Source organism: Hippoglossus stenolepis, chromosome 8 (genome assembly GCF_022539355.2).
Source record: "Hippoglossus stenolepis isolate QCI-W04-F060 chromosome 8, HSTE1.2, whole genome shotgun sequence".
In the NCBI taxonomy this organism is placed as follows: Eukaryota; Metazoa; Chordata; class Actinopteri; order Pleuronectiformes; family Pleuronectidae; genus Hippoglossus; species Hippoglossus stenolepis.
This window is the reverse complement of record NC_061490.1, coordinates 21,778,973-21,801,240: the sequence shown is the minus strand read 5'-3', so window position 1 is coordinate 21,801,240 and position 22,268 is coordinate 21,778,973. Positions and strand designations below refer to the sequence as shown.

Sequence of the window (22,268 nt, the reverse complement as noted above, 5' to 3'; positions counted from 1 at the left end):
TACATTTTGATTGATGTTTGTTCACTTCCTTTGGTTCAGGTCCGTAGACAATGGTGAGCAGCGAGGTGATTCTCTCGGTGTACATAATTACCTTCATGATTGGCTTCCCAGCCAACCTCCTGGCTCTCTATGCCTTCAGTGTCAAGATCCATGTCAAGGCAAATCCAACAGACATCCTGCTACTCAATCTGACCGTCTCCGACCTGCTCTTCTTGATCATCCTTCCTCTCAAGATGTACGAGGCCACGTCGTCAGGCATGACATGGAATCTGCCCGACTTCCTGTGCTCCCTCACCTCCTTCATCTTCTTCTCCACCATCTACACCAGCTCCTTGTTACTGATGGCTGTCAGTCTGGTTCGCTACATTGCACTCGCCTTCCCTATCACCTATCATCGGCTGCACAAACCTGTGTATGCAGTAGTGATGGGGGCAGTCATTTGGCTGATCTCCTTAGCAAACTGCAGTATCACTATCATCACCGTGCACCACCCATCCCTGGCCAGCGAAACCCCTGATGACAATGTTCATGTTTGCTATGAGAACTTTACGGAGAAGCAGCTGGATGTCCTCCTCCCGATACGTTTGGAGTTTTTCATTGTTTTCTGCCTTGTACCTCTTGTAATCTGTGTTTACTGCTACGTGCAATGCATCTTGATCGTGTACAGCCGCCCCAGGATATCCCGCATACAGAAGCAGAAAGCCATCGGTATGGCCTTGGGGACTCTAGCCGTGTTCCTCATTTGCGTGCTACCATACAATATCTCTCATTTAGTGGGTTTCATTGAGGGTAAGAGCCCAGAATGGAGGTACTACGTTTTGCTGCTTAGCACCTTCAACACCTGCATTGATCCCATCATCTTCTACTTTTCTTCCTCTAGCTTCCACTGCAACAGTAAAAAGTCAATTTTCAGGAAACGTAGACTCACTGTTTCAGAGTTACAAAGGCTGGGCACAGGCTCTAACCCAGGGTAAAAGACACTGTCCAGCTTTAATGATATTATTGTACTGTATATTATTCCATTCATTATCCATCTATTACCTCTACCGTTTATCCTGGAGCCAATCCTACCCAACATTGGGCAAGAAGTACCAAATGCTTCAGAAGTTGTTTTAACTCAAGCTTAAATTTCACATTTATATATCTTTATAAAACAATGTCTTAAAAAATCTGAAGTGTGATCTGATCCTGTTGAAAGTGACTGTGTTGCTTTCGAAAACAATGTAGACCCTTTTAATACAAAATAAAGAGACATTTTATTTGGATATGCAAATTCCAAATTTTATTATTTTACAGTAAGTTCTCTATTTTTATGGGAATTGACATCATTTGCGCCCTTGACACAGTAGTTTGTGTTTACTTTAACGCGGGCCAGCCACTCTTCTGCACTCATGCATTCTGTAGGCACACATGTAGAATATACCTGCAACAAAAAACAATACAAAAGTCAGCACACAGATATGTCAAGAACAAGATAGTCGCACAGATTTTTTTTTTAAGACAATGTTTCTTATTTTTTAGTTATCCAGTATATCTGAAGCTTATTGTGTGAGTTTGAAAATATATGTATATATTGAAAATATATCGAGTGCATTTTCAAAAGCCTCTTTTACAATTGTTGTGAATAAAGCTTTGGGGAAAAAATGTGTTTTTTAATGTCATCATTTCTTTTTCATGAACAGTGTTCCTTAGTTTGCGCTAACTGTGTTATAATTATATAAGAGTTCAAAGTGACTATTGACTATCAGCAAGAAACAGTAATTACAGTAAAGTCGACTTCATTTCACGTCATTTCATTTTCTTTTTCCTGTTTATTGGAACAAACCTGCAAAGAAGGTCATGAGCAGCGCCACCCAACCTAGTATGTAGGACCAGGAAAAGCGCCAGTCACCAAAACGCTTTCCCAGGAAGTTCACCGTCACCCCGGTGTAAATGGCCATTGCAAGCAAAACGAAGAGAGCTGGCATTGTGGGCAGAGAGAGAAACTTATTAAAATGAGTTCCTGTTTCACAAGGGTCATTTCAGGTGAAGTTCACACTGTGCACCCATAGTTTCTGCAACAGGCCGACTGGACTGTTACTGTCCATGATATTCAAATTCACCACAAAACACGTCATTCATGCCCGATGTGATGTTGCAAAAAAAAAAAAAACATTTTATGACAATATTTGGTTACTGCAACTCGGACTCACTGGACACAAAGAACATGATCCCAGCAGCAAATGAGCGGTTGAACCTCTCAAAGGCTGAGAAGTGGGCAAAGGAGAGGATTCCCGCAATGATGCCGGCAAAGCATGACATGGCAGAGAGGATCATGAAAGCACGGGTGGCATTCCAGTAGGCTGAGGAGGAGTAAGACGAGAAAAAGAGAACACTGTGAGGATAAGTGCAGGGAGAGGAATTCAAAAATTACAAACATTTTAATTCCAAAGTGAAAATCATGATGGGAATGAATCTGCCTCCTACACTGACCCCTTACACATGAACTCAGACATGTTGCTCTACATAACGTGTTACATTTTCAGATTTCAGTGGATCGTACAATACGTTTCTGCATTTTACCCTCTACTGTCCTCACTACCACACAGGATTCCAAATTTAGTTGCTTGAACCTTTTTAATTGAGCCTACATGAGAATATTGCACTGTGTATTTATCTCTTTATTCAAAAGGTATTGTTAAATAATCACGAGGGATGTTAATAAAGTTAAAATAATATGACACACTTATCGGTCAATTCAATGACAAACCCACATGTTGAGAATCAGGATGTTTGACAGTAAGTTGCATCTTATTTTATGAGTGAAATGCAAACTCTTAATTATTTACATATTTCTTATTAAGAGTACTCTTATAATGCAGTAATTTTGATAATAGTCACACATGTGACTATAAAATTGATTAGTCATGAATTGTAATCACTTTTCCATTGTTTTCTGTTTTTTCGGTGAAACACCTCGACATCTATTAGATTGCTGTTAACAGATTACCATGAAACCTGGTTCAGACATTCGTGAATTCTAATAATTCAAGTGAACTTTTCTCCAATTTGTCAAATTTTTTGGGGTTAAAGAAGAGATACCTGCAAACATAATACATGCCCATCCCCCACCTCTGTACTTTTGTTCTTGTACTACTTGCTAGCTTAGCTAACTTTTAGCCTGATAACACGCTAAACTATGTTTGTAAACATGATAAAAATTCTAGTCTGCACGTTAGCATTGATATGTGACCATGTTAGCATGCTGCCACTAGCCTGTAGCTTAAAGCACCAGCATGCCTTAACCCACAAGAGTCACCTACAAATTATTGATGTACCTTTAAAGTAAGGGCGGAACATAATCATAATTGCATTCAGACGTGTTGTCCTGTAAGATCTGAGGGAATTCCAAGAAGGTATTTCACCACTTACCAATGCTGTCAGTCTGCATGTAGCACTTTCCAGACATGCAGTACCTCCACAGGCCCTGATGGGCGAAGCTGCCGGACAGACGGTACTGCATCCAGTAGTCTGTGGCTGTGGAGACCACCAGCAAGATGTTCCCCACGATGGCACAAAACAGGCCCCCTCCCATGAAGCTGTACATCATGAGTGACACTATGACAGCGGCTAAGGCTTTATGCACTGTTCAAAAAGAGAAAATAAGAAGTCTCAGTTGTGACCTTGTGGTAATGAAGCAAAAATAACTTGATTGAGCTTTAATTGTAATCTTTATTCAGAAGGAAAATGATGACGGAAACAGAAATGCTTTGATGCAAAGGCAGGAAAAGCCTGATGTATGTAGAGCTGCCACATGCATTCTGCTGTGATGATGGTAACATGTGGCACAGGGGATATTGAGGGATTATCTTGGAGCTGCATGTAATAAATATCCGATGAAGGGAAGATCACCTGTTTCTATTCACGCAACATGGGCTGGGCTCTTAAGCCAGCATTCTGCCCAGCCCACAGCATCTTCATTATTATTTGACCTATAGGAAACAGTGTAGAATTTATACAACCACATTTCCCCAAAGACTGAAGCGACTCCGTCCTATGGACCATTTGTGAGAAGGTGAAGAATCAGATCAGCTACGAATACTGACTCTGAGAAACATTTACACTTCCTCTTTCTGCCTGCAGATACATGGGGTAGAGCTATAGTCTTTCTTTAGGCCTTTTGACACGTCACAGCAGGAAAAGCACACGTGTAAATAATGAAATTAATGACAGGGAATCTTGAATAGAGCAAAGCCTTGGTTAAAACTACGTGAAACACTACGTGAGACTTTCCTACTCACAATATTTCGACTATGCAGTTATCCACAAAACAAGGAGGCACATAGGTCGTCATGAGAGCTACTGGACAGAGTAATCAAACCAACCACAATAAAATCATGTGTTTTGTTTTTATACCCCCTGCGGCACAAATCCCAGATATGTAAATGTTCTCAGCCAACCACACAAAACGTCAGAAAAGGACCTGGGAACATCAACTCACACACAACTAATAATTCTGTGAGAGATGCTGGTGGCTGATACAACCGGAGCCTTGTGTTAGATTGAATTGTTTCAAAGAAAAGACAATGGCAGAAGCAGATCTTTGGAAATTTTGTCCAAATCCTCGAGGATAAATCCTGTTTCCCTGTGTAGCGTTTGACGACAACAACAACAACAACAACAACGATGATGTGATGTAAACCACAGCAGCAGAAATCAAACATTAGAGACAACCACCATCCACACTCATGGGTGGAGAGTCAGAAAACCATATATTTATCACCACTCATGAATGGAACCTGGAAAATTGAAAAGAAAATCAACCACTTTTAACCAAAACACGAATGATTTGAACTAAAATCCTGAAAGCTTATCACTGTCCCATTGTGGAGACCCTCTCGGCCCACCTGTGCCACATGCACCCCCTGGTCAGCGTGATATCTACTTTGTTATTTTACTCCCTATTCTTTATCATTGATGTGGCATCAGCCATTCACAAAAGGGCCAGCATCATCTTACCTGAATTCCTCAGGATATATCAATCCTCTTAAGTGTCAGCCTTTCCTCAGGGAAAGAGTGAGAGAGAGAGAGAGTGCAAGCCGGGAGTGAGCGGAACGTCAAAGAGGAAGCCCTAGGCTGGATTCCAAAAAGTTATCCTCTCCACTTTTCTGTTGATGGAGGCAAAATCCTTTAAAACAATCAGCACAGAACAAATGCACTTGAGCTGCTGGGCCAAAGGCCACGTGACTCTTTCACACCGGACTGCATGGGAGTATTTTGGGGGGTCAGGGGCATAAGGGGAGGGGTGGTGGTGTTGGGGGATGGGGTAGGGTTCTGGGATGCGAGGCCGCCGCCGCAGCGCAGTGCTCGTCTGTTGTTCTCTCAGGCGTTCTGGAACTGTGGATGTGCAAAGGCATGCAGTACTGCTGTGGTCAATGGAACATGCTGAAATGCACACTTTCTTTCAGGGTGACACACACACACACACACACACACACGCTTAGAGCAGACACATGACTACAGGGCTGCTTATTAAAATGAAACAGAGTTCACCATAAATATGTATAGATGGAAACATTGCAGCAATACTGCAGATAAAAATTGACACATACACTATTTACAATATGTAATAATTAGGTAACCATGTTAAATCTAATGGAAAAAGTCTATGATGTGTAGTTGAATACTTTTTATTTTGGTTCATTCATTTTTTGCCATGGATTTTGTGAAGCACTTTGTAACCTTGTTTGGATAAGCGCAATACAAATAAAGTTATATTATTTAAAACCAGCACCTAAAGATATAAATAAGCATTTTTGACCAGAATTCTAAATTTAACCTTTGTTTTATTGTAACTGTAACAGTAACATAAATCATTTATACCTTAAAATAAGTATACCTAAAATATTTAGTTAAGAAATTAAGATTATAGACAAGTGTTATATAATCCTGGTTCTAAAATACTTACCGATCACTGTGATCCTGATGTTAATTAATAATTGATAGTGAACTTATTTATTTTTGAGCTTTTAAAATGATTTGGCATTAATATATAGTATGCATACTAATATATATTCGTATATTCTCTAAGTCAGAATCAAACATGTGGCTTCTTCGTATTGACTTGTATTAAAATACTAGTGGATTTTGGTCAAAAGATCAACTGAACAAATAAGTAGAGAAGAGTCTGAGCAGGCAGAAGTCAACAGCGCCACCTAGGGCTCAGTGTGTGACCTCATCTTAAAAGGCCAACACTTGATATGATCCTTTGTTTTGGCAACAACCATTATGGTTGAGAGGGGACGTCGCTCACCATCTTGCTTCCTTGTGTTATTCATCACTTCAACTCCCAAAACAAGGAGGCAGGGAGGAGCAGGCTTCTCACTGATTTTATTTATGTTAAAATAATCAAATGAAGCTTGTTACAAGTCTGAACTTATACGTCTGAATACGTTATGACGGCTACTTGGAGTGTAAACTTTGTTTTAGCCTAGTTCACAAACAGCCGTATCAGACAAGGAGGGGGTTGGTTGATACAGCGTTTTCTGCAATCTCTGCTTTTCCCCCCCCCCATGTGTGGTCAAACCTGTACTGTCACTTTATCTGACTCAACACACAACATGTCCCCAAACTGTTCAACCTGTAGTCCCGAAGGAAACTAAAGATTGTATTAAACTCCACAAATATAACAAAAAGCTGCACATCCACAAATCATGCTCAATGTCAATGGCTTACATTGGTTTGTATTGAAAAACTATTAAATAAAGTACACGTGGGAAAAGATATGAAACTGTTTAAATGAGGATTTATTTGAGCATCCTACATGTTTAAACAGAATATAAAATGTGAAGTAATACATTGATTTAACATGCAATTCAATAAAAAAAAGTATATAAAAAAAAAAAGAGGACATTTTGCTGATAAAACATATTCAGTGACATGAGTTAAGTTGTGTTTTGAATTATATCCTGGTAACATGTTAAGTTGTGGTAAATAGGAGGGAGACAAGTTGTCCTTAATAACAGATACAGACATAACTTAAACACTTACATCAATAATACAATAAATATTGCGACAAAATGGAAATTTAAATCAGTTAAAGGAACGATAAATATATACAAATCTTATGATTAAAATTAAAAATTAAAAATAAAGAATGCTGTACAGAATTAATAAACACATCAACACAAATGCTAAGTTCAGACAGTTGTGGCGACTCTGACGGGCGGCGGGGGGACGAATGTGGGGAGAGCCACCGATCGTTCAGAGGGAGTCTGAGAGAAAACACAAAAGTTTCATCGTTAACTGGGAATCAACAAAGAAGAAGCAACGTGTTTTGATAGATTCAAAACTACCTGCTGTAGTTTGTTGTAATCAGGGGGAGACTTCAGTCCTCCTGTCAGCAGGTGATGAGGAGTCATCTCTGACTGGGTTGTTATGACCTGTTGAGACAGATAGAAACTAAGTCATAGCAGAACATGCTAAAGAATCTGATGCTTGACATTTACTGTGTGGTTTATATTTCACGATCCACAAGGCCCCCATCAATGGTTGATATTGAAGCCAAGCTAATAAACTCCTTATCATGTATAACCTCTGCCAAGGAGATTATGTTTTCACCCTGTGACCATTGGTTTGTTAGCAGGATTAGGTGAAAACTACTGAATACTACGCTCTCTAACATTGAAAGATATACAGGTATATTTAAAGAACTGATATCTATGCATATGTGAAATTTGGTGCAGCAGAAAATATTGACTTTTGCAGCTTTAAAGCTTGAATTTGTTGTTGTGTATCAATATTTGAAAACCTGCATTTTTGCCTGATCTGAAATGTAAAGATCGATACTTCAGCACTTGGATGTTTATCAGCAAAACCATAGACTGTATAATAAAGATGGATGATGGCATCTCCACCAACTCCTGTTGTACAAAAATTAAGCTAAAACATCCTGGAGTACGATTGCTGCCGTCTTGTGCTTTTGTGATCATGATGTGGATTCGGGGCATTTATATACCGCTGGTCTTGCCATTCTACTTATGTCAGTGATTTTAACCTTCTCGGCGGCTCTGGACACCGGGTATCTCGCTGGCCGACCTAGAAAACACACAAAAAATAAAGTGTCAAAACCATTTATCACAGCATGTAAAGAAAACTATGTCCCGTTTTTCCTTGCACCTACTTTTGTCCATGTTGCATTTGACGCACAGGTAGATGGAGCCGCCCAGCATGACCAGGAAGAGAAGGCTGCAGGGGATCCCAGCTGCGATCCCAGCGATGGCAGGACCACTCAGCCCTTCTCCTACATTATCAACAGCACAGAGAGTCACCAATGATTTTACAACTGCTGCTTCGTCCCCAACCCCGTGGAGGGGAATCTGGTTCTCAAAACGTAACCCTACCTGGGCCGAGTCGGTGGACCTCAGAAGGCTCCCCCTCCGTCATACGAGCTCGGGGGATGACTCGAAACCGGTACGACAAGTTTGGATCGAGGGCCAAGACGTCTGCGCTCCGAGCCGAGCCAGGTTTCCGCTGGATGGTGCGATATCCGTCTGAGGCGCCTCTCGATTCGGTGCCATTACGCTTTTCGCTCGGGAGGTTTGGTCCTTTCACTTGTATGTCGAACCCTTCGCAGAAAAAGCACAAGCAATTCAGTTTGGAAGGAGGACACAACAAAAAGTGACATTTGCTTTTCACAGTACTTTAGTTCAGCTGGTGGTTTCACCCATGACAATATTTACGCCCCTATCTCCTGTGAACAGTTTCTGTTTTCAACCCCGTGTTTGAATTCGTAAAGGTCAGCAAATCTGATTCAGAGTGAGAACAGCGTGTTTGTGTGTAGTGTTTTAGAATCAACCCTGGGTCCTTCTTACTGCTTTACCTGTAACGATGGAGGTGGGCAGGACCTCCCAGGTCAATGTGACGACGGTTCCTTCGGGATTCGGGAACAAACTGAAATCTGAGATCGACGGTCCTGGAGAAAGAGGGATTGTGAACGTGTGGGCACATCAGGAGAGGACGGGGGCTGAAGGTTCACTAAGACTGGAGAGCTTTGTTTAAAGGGAAAAGTAACCTCAGGTATGACTTGGCTCTCTGACTGAGGGGCCATTGTGTCTTTTGAACAGACACTGCACTACTGTATATTAAATGTAGAAGGAGAAATGTTACTTTTAACTATTTGTATTATTACCTCATTATCTGCTATTTACTCGTTTCTAAATTGATTAATCTCAGGTTTGGTCAAAAAAATGTCTGAGAAAAATGCCTTTCCTACAGATTTCCTACAGAAGAAAATTATTTACAATTTGAAACTTTGGAAATTTTACATTTTAAAAGGATACATTTCTTTTGATCTACAAACTGACTTATTGTTTCAGTTGTATCATCTAGAATAATAGAAGTCAAATTACTGACCACTTCATTTATAGGCAGCATTATAATGTTGTAGCTCATTCCTATAGCTACATTTGTGTAGTTTATATACAGCAGTGTTGGGACATGGTTTTTATGGGAAACCAAAGTGCGGCCTCCATGTTCAGTCAAAAGCCTGAAGCCGCATGCCCCTCCAGGACTCAGTCTCCCAGAGGGCATCAACGTCACACAGAGGTGTGAAAACCCCCCCAGGGACACAGGTTTCAACTCCCATTGGTCACTCTGGACCCCATGACCTGTGAGGTCACCGGGCCAATATAAGGCCTGTTCCCCCTATTTTCTCTCTCTTCCTACAATCCTTCTACAGGAGGGAAGGCTGTCGAGCCTCTTTTCCTGCATCGCCGAGGGAAGAAGCCTGGCTTCTCCAGCTCACATCTTCTCTTCCCATCCAACTCTTCGAGAGGAGCACAAAGGTGCAGCTTCCAGCTCATCTCACCAAGGAAACCTCTTTGCACTCCAAGCTCTACCAACCCTTCAAGCAGCGACTCGATGTCCTGCTTGCAAACTTCAGCCAGCAACTGAGCTGCACAGCTCAACAGAATCACTAAGGCAGGAGCCACAAACCAGTCGACGACTTCACAGGACTTAGAACTGCACAGCAACTTCCTTTTTCCCCTTTCCACGGACGGGTAACACAACTGGGCTTAATAATTATACTAGGCTAAGCAAGACTGTTTATTCGATTCTGTATGATGTTTATAAGTTTGATTTGTGGTGTTGTGATATTGTGGTTACAAGTTGTTGAGAAAGTTAATGTTAGTTATGCTCTTGGGTCCTTCCGTGCATGCATCTAGCAACTTTCTCTAATTTGGCACACACACAGACACACGCATAACTCTTCACCTAATTATCTCTACAGGTCATAAACATTCCAATAGGGGGGAGGGTGTTATCTCTTTGGCCAGCCGCCATTTTGAAAGCACGCTGGCTCACACCGACACACACACACCCACCCCCACACACACACACACCCCACCACACACACACACACACCTATCTTTGTTTAGTAATTACACCGTTAGTAATTTGTGTTTTTATACTTTATTATATTCATAATAAATGTTTTCTTTCACAAATGTTTTTTCATTAATGTTGCATAAGTGAATTTTGCCAACCTCTACACTGTCAAGAACTCCGTATCCTTCAACTTAGCTAACTATCTATATGGTAATTTTGGTTATAGTTATTAATTTAATTGTTAATCAGAGTTCCAAATTTGTAGTTAGTACCTTTATGAGACTTAATCAATAAATTGGGTGGTGCCCCGAGGTAACTTTAATCAATTAAAGTTATTATTTAATATTAATAAAATATAAATATTTAATATTTTATTTTGATAACCAAATTTATTGAATGCCGAAAGGCACACCATTTCATGGTATCACGTTTAATGCATTATGGCCCAACAGCAGTTTAATCTACAGTATAAAAATACATTTCTACACACACACACACACACACACACACACACACACACACACACACACACACACACACACACACACACACACACACACACACACACACACACACACACACACACACACACACACACATACACACACACACACACACACACATACACACACACACACGTTGTCAGAGGTGGAAAGTAACTGATAACATTTGCTCAAGTACTGTATTTAAGTACAACTTTGACGCTTTATTTGAACACTTCCATTTTATGCTACTTATCTTCTAGTTAGAAATAAACTAGAGGTAAACCAATTAGAAAAACAAACAAACTTTTGTTGCAGATCTTTTCAACCCTCATCTTTCATCTGATGACCGGTTTGTTAGCTTGTAAACTTTGGGAAGATCCCAAACTCAGCTTTAAGTATTTATATATGGTCTTTGACAACTTGGTTCATTTCAAAGAGCAGCTATACTCTACCTTGTAACTGTATTTCCCTCCTCTGGCTGCCCAGGGGGTTGCGGCAGGTGCAGCTGTATTTCTGCTGGACAAAGTTGCTGACATTGTAACCTCGAATCTTGAGCTGTGTGGTGTCACTGCTGATCTCATGTGTTCCCCCGTTGGCGACGGCCTCGCTGCCTTTGGACCATGACACCACAGCCTGAGGCGAGGCGTCGCTCACACAGTGCACAGCCACCACTATTTTGCCCTGAGAGTCGATTGAGGTTCTCACAGTTGGGAGGAACTCCACAGGACGACCTGCGGGAAGATAAGGTTTTGCAGAAGTTTTAGTTTTTAAGATGGAAATGGAAATCCTCGACTGATAACCCAAGGAACATCTTAAACATACTTGCTGTAATATTGCACTTATTCTGTTCAACTGGGTGGACCGCCATGCATGTGACAGTTTTCCAGTTTAAGTTGGCCAAGGCGGTGACGGTCAAGCTGAAGTTTCCAGCTCCACTGCTGCTGTTGCTCAGTTCTGGAAAAGACAGCTGAGCCAGCGGCGTTCCCCCCGGCCACTGACAGTGATACTGCAGGGCAGCGTTCACATTCACCGACTGCACAGAACATATTGGGTCGCCCGACGGCTTCTCTGTTCAGAGGGAGAATTGATTGAAAACTTAGTTATTCACGTTTGGGTTGATGTTTACATTTAGACAAACATGAACAAAGTCAGATGATGAACCCTGATAATTCAAAAGATCTTTATATGTGCAAATAAACAAATATAGACAACTTTGTAATCCTACAGATCGAATGCAAACACCTCAAACAAGATTTTAAGGTCAAGTAATTGCATTTTAAATCTTCCTGATAGAACCAAAGCAGATTTTCCTCTTAGATTGAGAACAATAAAGGACAAATTATTGTAAAATGAAAACATGCAAAATACAGCCTTAATAATTTATTATAAAATCGACCAATTCAATATGTTTTGTTTCTCATAATAGTAAAACTTTTATTTTACCATAAACATTTAAAATCATGCTCTTCTGTCGCTGTTCTTTCGTCTGCTGATTGGTCAACTTGCAGGTATAAACACCTCCTTGGCTGATCTGTACATTTGTTCGGTTTAGGACTCCATCTTGGGAGTCAGGGAAGGTCAGATCACCAAAGACCCACGTAGCAGTGGGCCGTGGGGATCCGCCCGCCTGGCAGACGAGGCTCAGAGAGTCCCCGGGTACGTAGAAAGGCTTCGCTGGACGGGCCTCGAGTCTGGGCTCGTCTGGTCCATCTGCAGCAGAACACAAAGAATCAGGGAGATTTATCTGAAACTATAATGATGGATGGATGAGGTTAAGAATAATGTCGAAGTTCTTACACAGCACGGTGATGTTCCGGTGAGCTTCCACGCGGCTCAGGGGGTTCTTCAGCACCACTGTGTACCGTCCTGTGTCGTTCCGGTTTGGGTTGAGGATCTCCAGGCTCCTGTCCTTCACCGTGTAGTGTGAGCTGGTCTTTATCTCTGTGCCGTTGAACAACCACCTCTGCTGCTCCACCTCTCCTCTCAACACTCTGTACTGCAGGAGGAAGCGGTCGATTCCCTCTTTGAGTAAATCAGGCTGCACGGTCAGCTCCACATTCTGGATGTTTTCTGTGTGAGAGAAAAAGGTGAAAGGAGGAAGAAGCACTTAAATCATTAGGATTATCAAACCTGTTTTCCTTTTAAATGCACAACCGCAATATCTTATTAAGATGACAAATCTTTCAAAGGCCTGATGTTTAACTTAAGCATCATGATTGACAGCCAAGACTGATCGCGTGTCGATGCTTCAACCCTATCCTCCGATCGCTACTACGCAGACTCTGTCTTACAATGCAAGATTTCCCCTTTTGAAAAGTGCATACACCAAAATAAACTGTGGAACAAGCAGATTTAACACACATGTGATGGTTCATACATCTGTTGGTTTAAACAGCCATTAACTCCTCCACCACACGACAGCAGCACATCTCCAAATCAGCCAGTTATAAACTCACCAAACACATTCAGAGTGAAAGCGGTCTCAGCTTTAGCCAGCCCAGACTTTGTCAGTTCCATGGTGTAGTTGCCGGCGTGGTCGAGCTGCACATTCACGAAGGTAAGAGATCCATCCTTCTCGATCTTCAGCACCTCCTTGTATTTTTCACCGATGTCAGGTGCAGCACTGGAGCCAATGGTCCACGTGAGGACAGGCAAGGCTCCTTTAAACCAGGTGACCACTGGGTCAGGGGCCCCACTGAAGAGGAAAGCCAGAGTCACATTGCTGCCAGCTCTTGCATTCACCCATGTGGGGCCCACAGGAGCAACCACCAGTTTGCAGTGTGCACCTGTCAGCATGGAGCCCAGTAAGTAGGTTTGGAGAGGAAACATGAAATCATGAAGTCATCAATTCTCTGAAAAAGCGCTGTGCAATGAAGTAAGATATTTTCCAGCAATAGCAATATGTTGAAAGTTAAATATAAATTGATAAAATGCTTAAATGCATTGTGCATGTGGAGGTATAACACATAATTGGTCTACGTCGTGTTAATCAAGTGTTTTTCATTCTCTGCTCATAAAGAAGAGTTTCAAACTACAACCTTCACTCGGGAACAAAAATCTGTCTTTAAACTTACTAACCTAAATATATTGTGACATTTATCATTATACTTATTGATCTTTTGACTCATATGAACAGTTTTATCATGACATGGAATATGTCCCAGCTCTAATCTAAAGATGTGATGGCCACAGGGACACATTTGAAAACAGTTCACACAAAAAAAAATGCTGACACATGACAGAGGTTTATTTTCTGCTTTTGTTTGTACCTAAAACAAATAAATATTACTACCATGGTTCATCGTGAATCATCTACAAAAAGAGAACAATCTCAGGAAGAGGCGCACACACACTGACTAATGAATTCACTGCGTTTTTCTTATTAACAGGAGGAAAAAGCAGCAAACAGCAGAGCAGCAACAAAGTTGGAAACCTGAAGGTTAGTGTGGAGTCTTACCTTGAAAAGAGAAGCTCAGTGAAACGACCAGAAAAACTGCAGTTAACCTCCCAGATGGATCCAGAGAAGCCATGTCGGTAAGAAGCAACAGAGCCGGGAACACAGACGGGTTTTATCACTTGTGTCTCCTGCACGTTAACACTCCGCAGCTGGTGAATGTTTGTCCTTCGTGTCTGAGACATTAGAGACTGAACCACCTGTGTGTCCTCCTGCGCGCGCCCGAGCTGCAGCTGACAGGCGCGTGCATGTAGCTCACCTGTGCTGAGTCAAAGCCCTGATTGTGCACGTGAGGCCACGCCCCTCATACTACTACACATTACAGTATTTCTACCATGTCAGGAACTCGATGTTGGTCCGTAAAAGTAAAGTATAAATACATAAATAAATACATGCAGATATAAGTAACTAAACACATATATAAAATAGATGCTATTTGATGATGTAAAATATTATTTCTACATGTAATCATTCATTTCTTCTTATATTTCTACATGTATTCATATATTTACGTATTAATTTGTGTTTCTACATTTATTCATATTTTTCTACGTTTTTTTCTTTCTAAGTTTATCTCTTATTTATATTCTCTTTATATATTTCTACATTTATTAATCCATTCATGTTTCTCCATTTATGTATTTCTACACCTATTCATTCATATATTTATGTTTATGCACTTCTGCATGTATTAATTTATTTTATTATGTTTCTACATTTCTTTATATATACAGTACATGTATTCCGTTTGGTCAATGTGACGGCTTAGTTTTTTATTCAAATAATTTCTTTAATGTTTATGTTTAATGTTGACTTCCAGATGAATTTACTCTACATGAAAGAAATAACTTTCACACGTTTATTAATTACTGGAATCATTAATCTTCATTTATGCTGAATTGAGTTTGTTGGATTTATGTTGCAGCAACTTTCACATTTTGCCACATTCCTCTAAATAAACATCCTAAAGTTGTGCTATAGCTCATCATCAACTAATCACTCTTTACTTGACCTGTTTTCAGTATTAGGGGTTTATATGAAAATACATGTAATTCACAGTGTGTGCTGTAACATACTATTTTTAGCAGACTTTACACACGTTCTGTTTTTACTCCAAGCCAAACACAGAGAAGAAACCAAGAAGAAACACCAGAGGACCAGTACAAGTATTGCATATTAAGATATGAAAAAGATTGGTTACTTTATTGTTATGGTAATGGTTCTGTTCAGTCAACAGAGAACTGAGGCGCTTATGGTAAAATTCAGATTTATGAATACATTTCCCTTGCTTATACTGAGAGACACCGTCTAGACAGAAACCCCGTTAGCATTCACAGACAAACTATACAGATTACCGACAGTCATGATGCTAATTTTGAAATAATCATCTGAATATGTCTGGACTCATATTTACATACATCATTTACAAAGACTGCACCTCTGAGCGAGACAACAGATAAACAAGATGAAGAGGCTGAGTGTCCTGTTGGTAAGATGCATCGTACTGGTGGTGTGAGCATATAGTGCAATATGAACATTAACAGTGAGAGAAAGGAGGTTTCTGGGTTTAAATTATTGCATCGCGACTTCTTGTCTAATATCAGTGGCCTGTGACTGAGGATTCATCCATGTAAGATGGGATGTAGGTCAAAGAAGAGATGATCCTTCTTGGTTCTGCTGACAGACAGTGTTTCTCAGTATTCCTCCTCTCCTGTCAGTCCCCCCCCCCCCTGCATGTCCTCAGGAGGTTCAGTGTCAAACAGGGATTGGGCCGACACATGAGCTCATCCTCTGGGTGCGCTCAGGTAATCCAGTCCAGTTATTCATTAAACAGTCCTAAAAGCAGAGCAGAGAACAGACATGCAATTGAAGACATGAGCTGCATTTAAAATCAAATACATTCCAATTATCTTTGATTCTGTCACTGCAAAACACATAGTACTAAAAGCAATAAGTTAGTTTTTGCAATAAATACATAATGACATTAAAATGACATTGATATTTCAAGTCATGAGTAATGTAATTGTTTAATAAGTGTTTCTGCTCCTTCCCTACAAAAACTGAAAGTAAAATGTGGCCTATTGCCCAGGCATAACTACAGAATAAACTTAAATACTGATAAACAGCAGTGGTACTCACCCTTCTTCTCTCCGTGCACTCCTCCTGCCTCTATATCGTCCCCGTCTCCTTCAGTTTGCTAACCAGGTCGTCCACCGTCTCCACCTTCATCCCCGCCTCCCTCTTCGGGGGCTCGTCCACTCTCAACACCTCCAACCGTGACGTGAGGTCCACTCCCAAGTCTGCAGGCTTCATGTTGGCGATTTTCTTCTTCTTGGCTTTCTGAAAGAAAAGAAACACATGATAATGGTTATGAGCAAATGGTGTAATAATTAACAATATCTCAACTGTGACAGTAACTGTTTATTTTTCTCTACACAAATCCAAACGTGTTCCTGACAACCAAACTGTAACACTCCTCTTGTGTTTCGAACACTACTCCGAACCTACTCCTTGCAACTTACCATGATATTAGGCAGAGTGGCATATCTGGGGGTGTTGAGTCGAAGGTCTGCGGTCACCACTGCTGGCATGTTGATTTTAATCGTCTCCATGCCGCCGTCAATCTCTCTCACCACTTTAATTTTGTCTCCTTCCAGTGATAACTCTGATGCAAAAGTGCCCTGAGATATGAAGATACAGCATTGATTAAAAAAAACTGAAACTCGAGCAATAAGAGCAAGTATTAAAACTCTTTTCTCACATCATTTCTATCCCTGCAATGCAAAGACAAGAGTGAACAAAACAGGTTCACTTGAGGTAAAGAGGCAGTCATTGTGCCCCATCTGCTGGTTGGCTTATGTAACTGTATAAACTACATAAATGTGTATTAAAATAAACTGTGGAAAGTTAAAGGAAACACTAATGATATGATGCGAGTACAAATTGAATAAAAATGACTGAACAGACATGGAAATGGACGTAACTTTGGAACTGAGCTCTGGATAATCTGTGCTTCAGGCTCCTCAACCTGTGAGATAACAAAGTACTCCATCTACTGTTCAGCCAGTGGAACTTCACAACAGCTGTCCAAGTGACCTTTAACCTGTTTTGCTGATCTGTGCAGGTTCATTGTAGATCTGACTGACTCAAACTCGTCTCCACTGACATTGATAAGGCAGCCGGGGCAGGGACACAGCCTGATAACAGCATGTCACACATTCAACACTTAGAAATAGAAAATGACTCGCAGTATTCACTCAGATCATTCAAGGCCTAAATAAACTGTTCTTATTTGTGGGGCAAGTTTACATAGTTTGGTTTAGAAGGACTAATTGAAAAGGCTGCAGTGAAGTCACCTGAGGCCAGTCCAGTAAGGCTGCCGTCATCTGGCCCGTCTGATTGCAGTCGCCATCGATGGCCTGTGGAATCAACACAAGTCGTTCAACGAAAATAAGAGCAGTGTGAGATCTGAGTGTCAGATAATAAGAGGAGAAATATGATTTTTTTTAAAGAAATGAAACCGGATCTTTTACCTGTTTGCCGAGGAGGACGAGTTGTGCATCCTCCTTCTTGGCCAAAGCAGCCATGATCTTGGAGATCTGCAGGGGCCCCAAGTTTTCATAGTCTTTCCCAGCCACTTCCACGTGAATGCCTCGGTCTGCACCCATGGCAAGGGCGGTGCGGATGGTCTCCTGGGTGAGGGAGAAATACGGGTCAAAAAACGTGGCTTTGGCTGAGTATTAATTAGTGGGAGCTGCTCCCTGAGTAAAAGCTGTTGCAAAAGAGGATTATTACACATTGAGGTAGGGCCCAAAACGTAAATAACATTTCTAACGGTATTAAACAACGATAACTGCTTTGTTGGTTCATAATATTTCCTTCCTCATTTTGACTTGTTTGTGAAATTTGTCCTGATAAATCACATTAGTACTTATTTAACACTCTGAACATGAAATCCTGGTTATGTCACAGGCTGTTGTTTATATTCTCAGGCTTTATACACGGGATTCGTACAACGATTTATTACACTGGAACATTAACTATAATTATTACAGTACAAGTATACAATCTGCAACACTGCCAAAGTAATTTTATCCAGTTGCACTACTTGATAATGCAAGATATGGTGTGGGATGTTATTATCTCATTATCACACACACATTCATTTGTTTCTATATACAATGCAACTTTTAAATGCAACATTACACATATACTTTATTAAAATTATTTAAGAAGACTATGCACTATGCATGATTAAAGAAGACTATGCATCAGCCACAACAAACTGCACTTCTCCAGGACAGCTCATGGCAAGGGCAGAGGAGCAGAGTCCCCCCCCCATGGCACCCACCATTGCTTGCTGTGGTCCACAGCTCACAGCCACAACCTCCTTAATGAACTTCTTCTCCTTCAGCTTGACCGCCTCCTCCACAGCGATCTCACAGAAGGGGTTCATCGAGTGTTTTACGCCATCCGTCACCACACCACTGTTGTCCGGCTTCACGCGAATCTGAGGAGGAGGGAGACAGCAGGACAGAGTCACTACACTGGTGCACGGTGACAAACACTCCAGACAGTCTGGATTTTAGGTCAAAATGACAGACACAGAAATGAGTCACTACGGGTATAACAGCAAGACATCTTGTGACGCATGCAGGAGTCCTGAAGGTGTTGATTTATTATCAGAAAACCTGCAATATGGATCTAGGTATACATTTAAACCCGACACTGTTTTGTGATGCATGATATGGACATCGAAATAAAGTGTTTTGGTGACACCTATGTGGTTCTATAACAGTTTCCACTCTTCTTGCTTATCTATGAGATTTTGGAACATACCCAGTGGGATTTGATCCTGTTTAGTCACAAGTGCACTCGTGAAGTCTGGCGCTGGCGTTAGGTGATAATGCCTGGCTCACAGCCCATGTTCCAACTTGACCTGGCTTTGTGCACGGTGGCCCTGTCAAGCTGAAACAACGGAGGGCGTTCTCTGAATTGTTGCCTCGTTGGTGCAAGCATACAATTATCTGTCAACTTGAACTGTAAGCTGTAACTTTTAAATTTCCCAGAAAGTAGTCAGTAGAGTGGATACCTACACCAAGGCACAATAGTACCCTCATGAAGCTGCATTTAAATTCACTAGATCCGGATTTATATTTGGATCTGCATCGTAATGCACATACTCTTAAATATAATAATATAACTTGCCATAAAATTATATTTTTCATCAAGATGGATTGATTTTTTGAAGTGTCAAGTGTCAAAATGTTAAAAGGAAGTGAAAAAACATTATAATCCTGGATCCGCCCCCTGATCCGGATCTACATCAAACTTTAATGGTTTTTTTCCTGACCCAGAACTCATCCTTCCAAAAAGTTTTGTACTAATCCGTCAAGTAGTTTTTGCATAATCCTGCTAACTAACAGATCGCTGCAACAATCCTTGAGAAATATCCTGGATCTGCCCCCTTGATCAAATCTGCTCCACGAGTTTATTACCATAACCCACCATCACACAAAGTGTCAATAAAATCAGTTCAGCAGTTCTGTCATATGTGTTTCATTTCTTTTCTTGTTACGTGTTATACTGTGATTGTTGTCTCGTCTTGTTGTCCGAGTTGTGTGGCAATAAAGTATTGAATCTATTCACAAATGACAAGTTGCCTCATGGGGCTTAACAAGATGTGACATCCTCTGTAATTAACCCTTGACAAGAGTAAAACTACCAAAGAAAACTCCACTAACAGGGGAATTTAAAACGTAGAAAACCCAAAGATGCATGTGAGGGACAGAAGTGAAATAGATGCAACAAAATAACAGTATTTACCACATTGATTAGAAGAAACAGTTTGTAACATAATGGAAAAGTGTGGATGATATTGAACAGATCCTGCAGGAGGCAGCTCCAGCAGGATCAGTCTCTGCTCCACACACACACTGACATCTCCAAGATTACAATTATATAACTATAACACACACCATTGTCACACAGGCTAAATCAAGATGGGGGGGAAAGCCCCCCCAGGTAAGTCTAAGGAGGACAAACAAGTTGAGCCTGACAGCAGGTTACACAACTAGGAAAACCAGAGGAAGGTCACACACACTCACTCACAGACACACAATCACACAGACACGCACACACAAACACACAGCAGCTTAACACAATCTCAGTTATTTGTCATATTCAGTTCAACCTGCAGATGAGCATGTTGACAGTGCTGTGGTTTAGCATGCTAAAGTTAGCTAGCAGAGAAAGTCAAGTGATTGACAACAAGGCAGAAAAAAACATGTATTTAACCGTAAATAAAACAGTAGAAACAATGGAAGCGTTTCCTACCTTCACTGCGTAGTCGATGACCCGCTTAACTCCGACCAGAACCCGGCCTGACATCGTGGAGGACACGTTAACCTGAGTGGAGCGAGCAGCTAACGTCACCGTCACCGAACCTTCACCCGGGGACACGGCGGAATCATTTCAGGGTGAATCCAGTGGAAGCACCCGAGGGGAGCCACCTACCCGCGCAGCCAATGAGAGGCCGGCGAAATCCAACGCTCTCCGCTCTGATTGGCTGAGAGGCAGCTGATTGCGTGGTTAAATTCATCATGTGGCTACACGCCTTTTTCCTACCTCGTTCAATGATAAGTTTTATTTTTATTTAATCTTTAGCTATTCTTTAATCTCTCATGATGCACCAGGTTGAATTTATATTATTACAACTAATTAAAATATGTTTTTTTCCTGGAGAAATTGCCTGTAAATAATGTGGTGCTTCTCATATCTGTGTCGCAAACAAACCCCGGTGAAGAAAGGTTCCGCTGTAAGTGGGGTAAAGTTCACCAGCAGTAGCAGTTTATTAAAATACACACATGTTAAATGAATGTGGTGTAATACAACAGTCCTGCACCACATCCTACACACAGGAAGATAATAAAGTTGAGTTTTGTTTTATTTGTTTTTACAGAGGGGTTGATACAACTGCTGTGGTGTTGTTGAACATATGGTCAGGACATACATCAAGGTTTTAAAAATCCATGTCAGTTTTTTTATTTTTAATTATCATAATAATAAGCGTCGTATCATTATTTCTGTTCAGTTTTTATGACCGATTTGTGCTCCAGAGTGAAGGTTTTGGTTTAAAAATCAGCAAAACTGAGGTTGATCCATTATGTGTTGTACCTCCTCACTGTGCTTACACAATATTCGACCTCTATTATATTGCTACTGGTGAAAATTGTTTGCTGCAATTATTGATATTGTTTTATTACCCAGTCCTACAGAGAGAGAGACACAACACAAACTATTGGAAACACACGTGCATCAACAACACAAACCACAACCATAGCATCCGATATGACCACAGTTCCACCACTTCTCAACAGTGACAATCAACATGTTACTGTGGCACTTGTTTGGTTCACCTAAAAAATGGCAAATGAGTAAATATCATTAACCATTGCAGAGTAGTTCATACTAATAATAATGCGGATTAACTTTATTTATATGGCACCTTTCAAAACACAGCTACAAGGTGCTTTACAAGTGAAAAAATAGACAATTGAAAGTAAACAATAGGAACATATACAAATGTTACGGAAAAGTATAAAGAGTATAAACCATACTCACTCAAACCTTAAGCATTGCACGTATGCCGCTTTGTGCTTGGAAATGTTCCCTGGATGAAACAAGTTAGTAACTTTTCAAGCCCTAATAAGAAGAAGAAGAAGAAGAAGAAGAACTCAGTTATAACTCGGTTACAAAGTGTTTTACAGTTTTAAAAATGTTTACAAAAAAACCAAAACCAAAATATGAATCTTAAACAACAAAAACAACCAAAAGGAATTGCTGCAAATACTTTCAGGTAAGAAAGAGATACTACTACTACTACTACTTCTACTACTACTACTAGTACTACTACTTCTACTACTACTACTACTACTACTACTACTACTACTACTACTACT

General features: G+C 40.7%; 5 protein-coding genes across 6 annotated transcripts in view; 2 read left to right on the top strand and 3 right to left on the bottom strand.

The window, feature by feature from the left end:
- The window catches only part of LOC118113339 (B-cell receptor CD22), a 1,629,935-nt gene that overhangs the window by 148,087 nt on the left and 1,459,580 nt on the right, over positions 1–22,268 (top strand). The window lies entirely within an intron of this gene.
- LOC118113385 (free fatty acid receptor 2) lies at positions 51–1,040 on the top strand. Its single transcript, XM_035163074.2, has one exon. The coding sequence runs from the start codon at positions 51–53 to the stop codon at positions 972–974; it is 924 nt and encodes a 307-aa protein (XP_035018965.2). The 3' UTR covers positions 975–1,040.
- lim2.5 (lens intrinsic membrane protein 2.5) lies at positions 1,303–3,589 on the bottom strand. Its single transcript, XM_035163114.2, has 4 exons — positions 3,412–3,589; positions 2,193–2,342; positions 1,826–1,960; positions 1,303–1,423 (listed from the first exon to the last, which is right to left on the bottom strand). Exons 1-4 carry the CDS (start codon positions 3,587–3,589, stop codon positions 1,362–1,364), a joined length of 525 nt encoding a protein of 174 aa, XP_035019005.1. The 3' UTR covers positions 1,303–1,361.
- Positions 6,765–14,533, bottom strand: vsig10l (V-set and immunoglobulin domain containing 10 like). 2 transcript variants are annotated; one of them, XM_035163029.1, is made up of 12 exons: positions 14,311–14,533; positions 13,310–13,639; positions 12,651–12,923; positions 12,297–12,563; positions 11,676–11,921; positions 11,306–11,584; positions 8,861–8,953; positions 8,382–8,606; positions 8,162–8,281; positions 7,997–8,076; positions 7,335–7,421; positions 6,765–7,253 (listed from the first exon to the last, which is right to left on the bottom strand). In XM_035163029.1, exons 1-12 carry the CDS (start codon positions 14,381–14,383, stop codon positions 7,179–7,181), a joined length of 2,148 nt encoding a protein of 715 aa, XP_035018920.1. In that variant the 5' UTR covers positions 14,384–14,533; the 3' UTR covers positions 6,765–7,178. The 2 variants fall into 2 exon arrangements, with proteins under 2 accessions (XP_035018920.1, XP_035018921.1); XM_035163030.1 differs by having other exon boundaries at positions 8,036–8,076.
- On the bottom strand, positions 15,477–21,868 carry etfb (electron transfer flavoprotein subunit beta). Its single transcript, XM_035163101.2, has 7 exons — positions 20,644–21,868; positions 18,659–18,817; positions 17,841–17,999; positions 17,664–17,726; positions 16,830–16,988; positions 16,447–16,647; positions 15,477–16,143 (listed from the first exon to the last, which is right to left on the bottom strand). The coding sequence occupies exons 1-6, from the start codon at positions 20,695–20,697 to the stop codon at positions 16,477–16,479; spliced, it is 765 nt and encodes a 254-aa protein (XP_035018992.1). The 5' UTR covers positions 20,698–21,868; the 3' UTR covers positions 15,477–16,143; positions 16,447–16,476.

What these genes read in the sequence shown, in the direction of transcription:
- etfb (XM_035163101.2), bottom strand. Translation starts at nt 20,697, where the DNA reads ATGTCAGGCCGGGTTCTGGTCGGAGTTAAGCGGGTCATCGACTACGCA. An exon ending in TCATCGACTACGCAGTGAAG is followed by an intron (nt 18,818 to 20,643) that starts GTAGGAAACGCT and finishes CCTCCTCCTCAG; the next exon opens with ATTCGCGTGAAGCCGGACAA. An exon ending in CCTTACTGGACTGGCCTCAG is followed by an intron (nt 16,989 to 17,663) that starts GTGACTTCACTG and finishes TTCATATCTCAG; the next exon opens with GGCACTTTTGCATCAGAGTT.
- LOC118113385 (XM_035163074.2), top strand. Translation starts at nt 51, where the DNA reads ATGGTGAGCAGCGAGGTGATTCTCTCGGTGTACATAATTACCTTCATG.
- vsig10l (XM_035163029.1), bottom strand. Translation starts at nt 14,383, where the DNA reads ATGGCTTCTCTGGATCCATCTGGGAGGTTAACTGCAGTTTTTCTGGTC. An exon ending in ACTGAGCTTCTCTTTTCAAG is followed by an intron (nt 13,640 to 14,310) that starts GTAAGACTCCAC and finishes CCATGCTGACAG; the next exon opens with GTGCACACTGCAAACTGGTG. An exon ending in GAGGGAAATACAGTTACAAG is followed by an intron (nt 8,954 to 11,305) that starts GTAGAGTATAGC and finishes CTCTTTCTCCAG; the next exon opens with GACCGTCGATCTCAGATTTC.
- lim2.5 (XM_035163114.2), bottom strand. Translation starts at nt 3,589, where the DNA reads ATGATGTACAGCTTCATGGGAGGGGGCCTGTTTTGTGCCATCGTGGGG. An exon ending in GATCATGTTCTTTGTGTCCA is followed by an intron (nt 1,961 to 2,192) that starts GTGAGTCCGAGT and finishes CCACAATGCCAG; the next exon opens with CTCTCTTCGTTTTGCTTGCA. An exon ending in GCTCATGACCTTCTTTGCAG is followed by an intron (nt 1,424 to 1,825) that starts GTTTGTTCCAAT and finishes TTTTTGTTGCAG; the next exon opens with GTATATTCTACATGTGTGCC.